The sequence below is a fragment of the Tenrec ecaudatus genome, chromosome 2 (genome assembly GCF_050624435.1).
Source record: "Tenrec ecaudatus isolate mTenEca1 chromosome 2, mTenEca1.hap1, whole genome shotgun sequence".
Lineage (NCBI taxonomy): Eukaryota > Metazoa > Chordata > Mammalia > Afrosoricida > Tenrecidae > Tenrec > Tenrec ecaudatus.
The window spans coordinates 197,711,661-197,713,193 of record NC_134531.1 but is presented as its reverse complement, the minus strand read 5'-3'; the positions used below and the strand labels follow the sequence as shown (position 1 = coordinate 197,713,193).

The window sequence follows — 1,533 nt, the reverse complement described above, 5'->3', positions numbered from 1 at the left end:
GTGTTAAAATTTATATTATTTATGCAAACCTGTGGCTAACATTCACAGTGAGTATTATTTTAAATTTTATACCCCATTTGAGGTATACTTCGCATTATTGGAAAATTAAAAAAAAGAAAAGGAAAAATATATAATTTTTTGTTTTGAGGTGGAGAAAAAGAAGTGCAAATTTTAATTTTTGTTACTAGCGTTAACATTAGTGGGAAAACAATACAAAAATTAGGGTTTTTTTAAAAAAAGCAAATGTCTATCACCTTTTCTGTTTAATTATCAACTGTCTCCCCAAAACTTTCTTCAAGGCCCCTATCACCTCCTTATTTCTCAGACTATCAATTAAGGGGTTCAACGTAGGAGTTATGAGAACATCAAAAACAAAGAGATGCTGCTCTACCTCTGGAGGAAGAGAGGAGCCTGGGGTCATGTAGATAATCATGGCTGGACCAAAGTAGAGGCTTACCACACCGAGGTGAGAGGAGCAGGTGGCCAGAGCTTTGTTCTTGCCCTCAGGGTAGTTCATGTGGCGAACAGTGAGGAAGATGAGGATGTAGGAAGTCAGGATGAGCCCAAAAGGAATAAGAAGAAAAACAATGCCTGACACCAATATTACTTTCTCATACGTGGAAGTGTCCTCACAAGACAGCTTCAGAAGAGCCATGACTTCACAAAAAAAATGGTGAATCTTCCTGGAGTCACAGGTAGAAAAGTGCATGGCATACATGGTGTGCATTAGAGTGACAAGAACCCCTGCAGCCCAGGAGCTGGCAGCCATTTGCAGACAGACCCTGGGGGTCATGAAGACTGGGTATCTCAGGGGGTTACAGATGGCCAAGTATCGGTCGAAGGCCATGAGGGTCAGGAGAACACACTGGGCAACTCCCAGCATCAGGTAAAGGAAGATCTGGACTCCACAGCCAACGCGAGAGATGCTTCTGTGTCCTGAGAAGAAGTCAGCCGCCACCTTGGGGACCGTGGTGGAGATGAGCGTCAGGTCCATGAGGGAGAGCTGGCTGAGCAGGAAGTACATGGGGGTGTGCAGGTGGGTACCAGCCCAGATCAGCAAGATCAGGATGGAGTTCCCAGTGAGGGCCACCATGAGAATCAGGAGGACAAGGGCAACAAGGAAACCAGGATGCTGGGAGTCAGCGAAGAGGCCTAGCAGAGTGAAGTCTGGGCTGGCGGAAAAGTTTCTTCGCCCCATAGCTCAGGTTACTGGCTGTAACTGGAGGGGCACTGCAGAAGGAAACAAGAACGAGAACTCCTTACTTTCCCTAGAAATGCATCACTGCTATAAATCACTTTCTCAAACTTAATATTTACTAATTAAGTGATTCCAAAGTTTTCAACATATTTGGAAAGCTTCATGGCATGGTTTCTAGATCCATTGTTAGGGGACTCATAGGAGCAACCGTGTGTGCGAATTTAGGACCATATTCCTCAGGGCCCTGAAGGTGACTTGCACTGGCTCTTATGGCCCACATGATACAGTCGTCAAAGTAGATTCATCGGAGACTTTACAGTTTTGGTTTTGGAAAT

The 1,533-nt window shown here is 44.7% G+C and overlaps 1 protein-coding gene across 1 annotated transcript; it reads right to left on the bottom strand.

The window, feature by feature from the left end:
- Nucleotides 1-250: 250 nt before the first annotated feature.
- On the bottom strand, nucleotides 251-1,198 carry LOC142440321 (olfactory receptor 2T29-like). Its single transcript, XM_075542791.1, has one exon. The coding sequence runs from the start codon at nucleotides 1,196-1,198 to the stop codon at nucleotides 251-253; it is 948 nt and encodes a 315-aa protein (XP_075398906.1).
- Nucleotides 1,199-1,533: the final 335 nt, after the last annotated feature.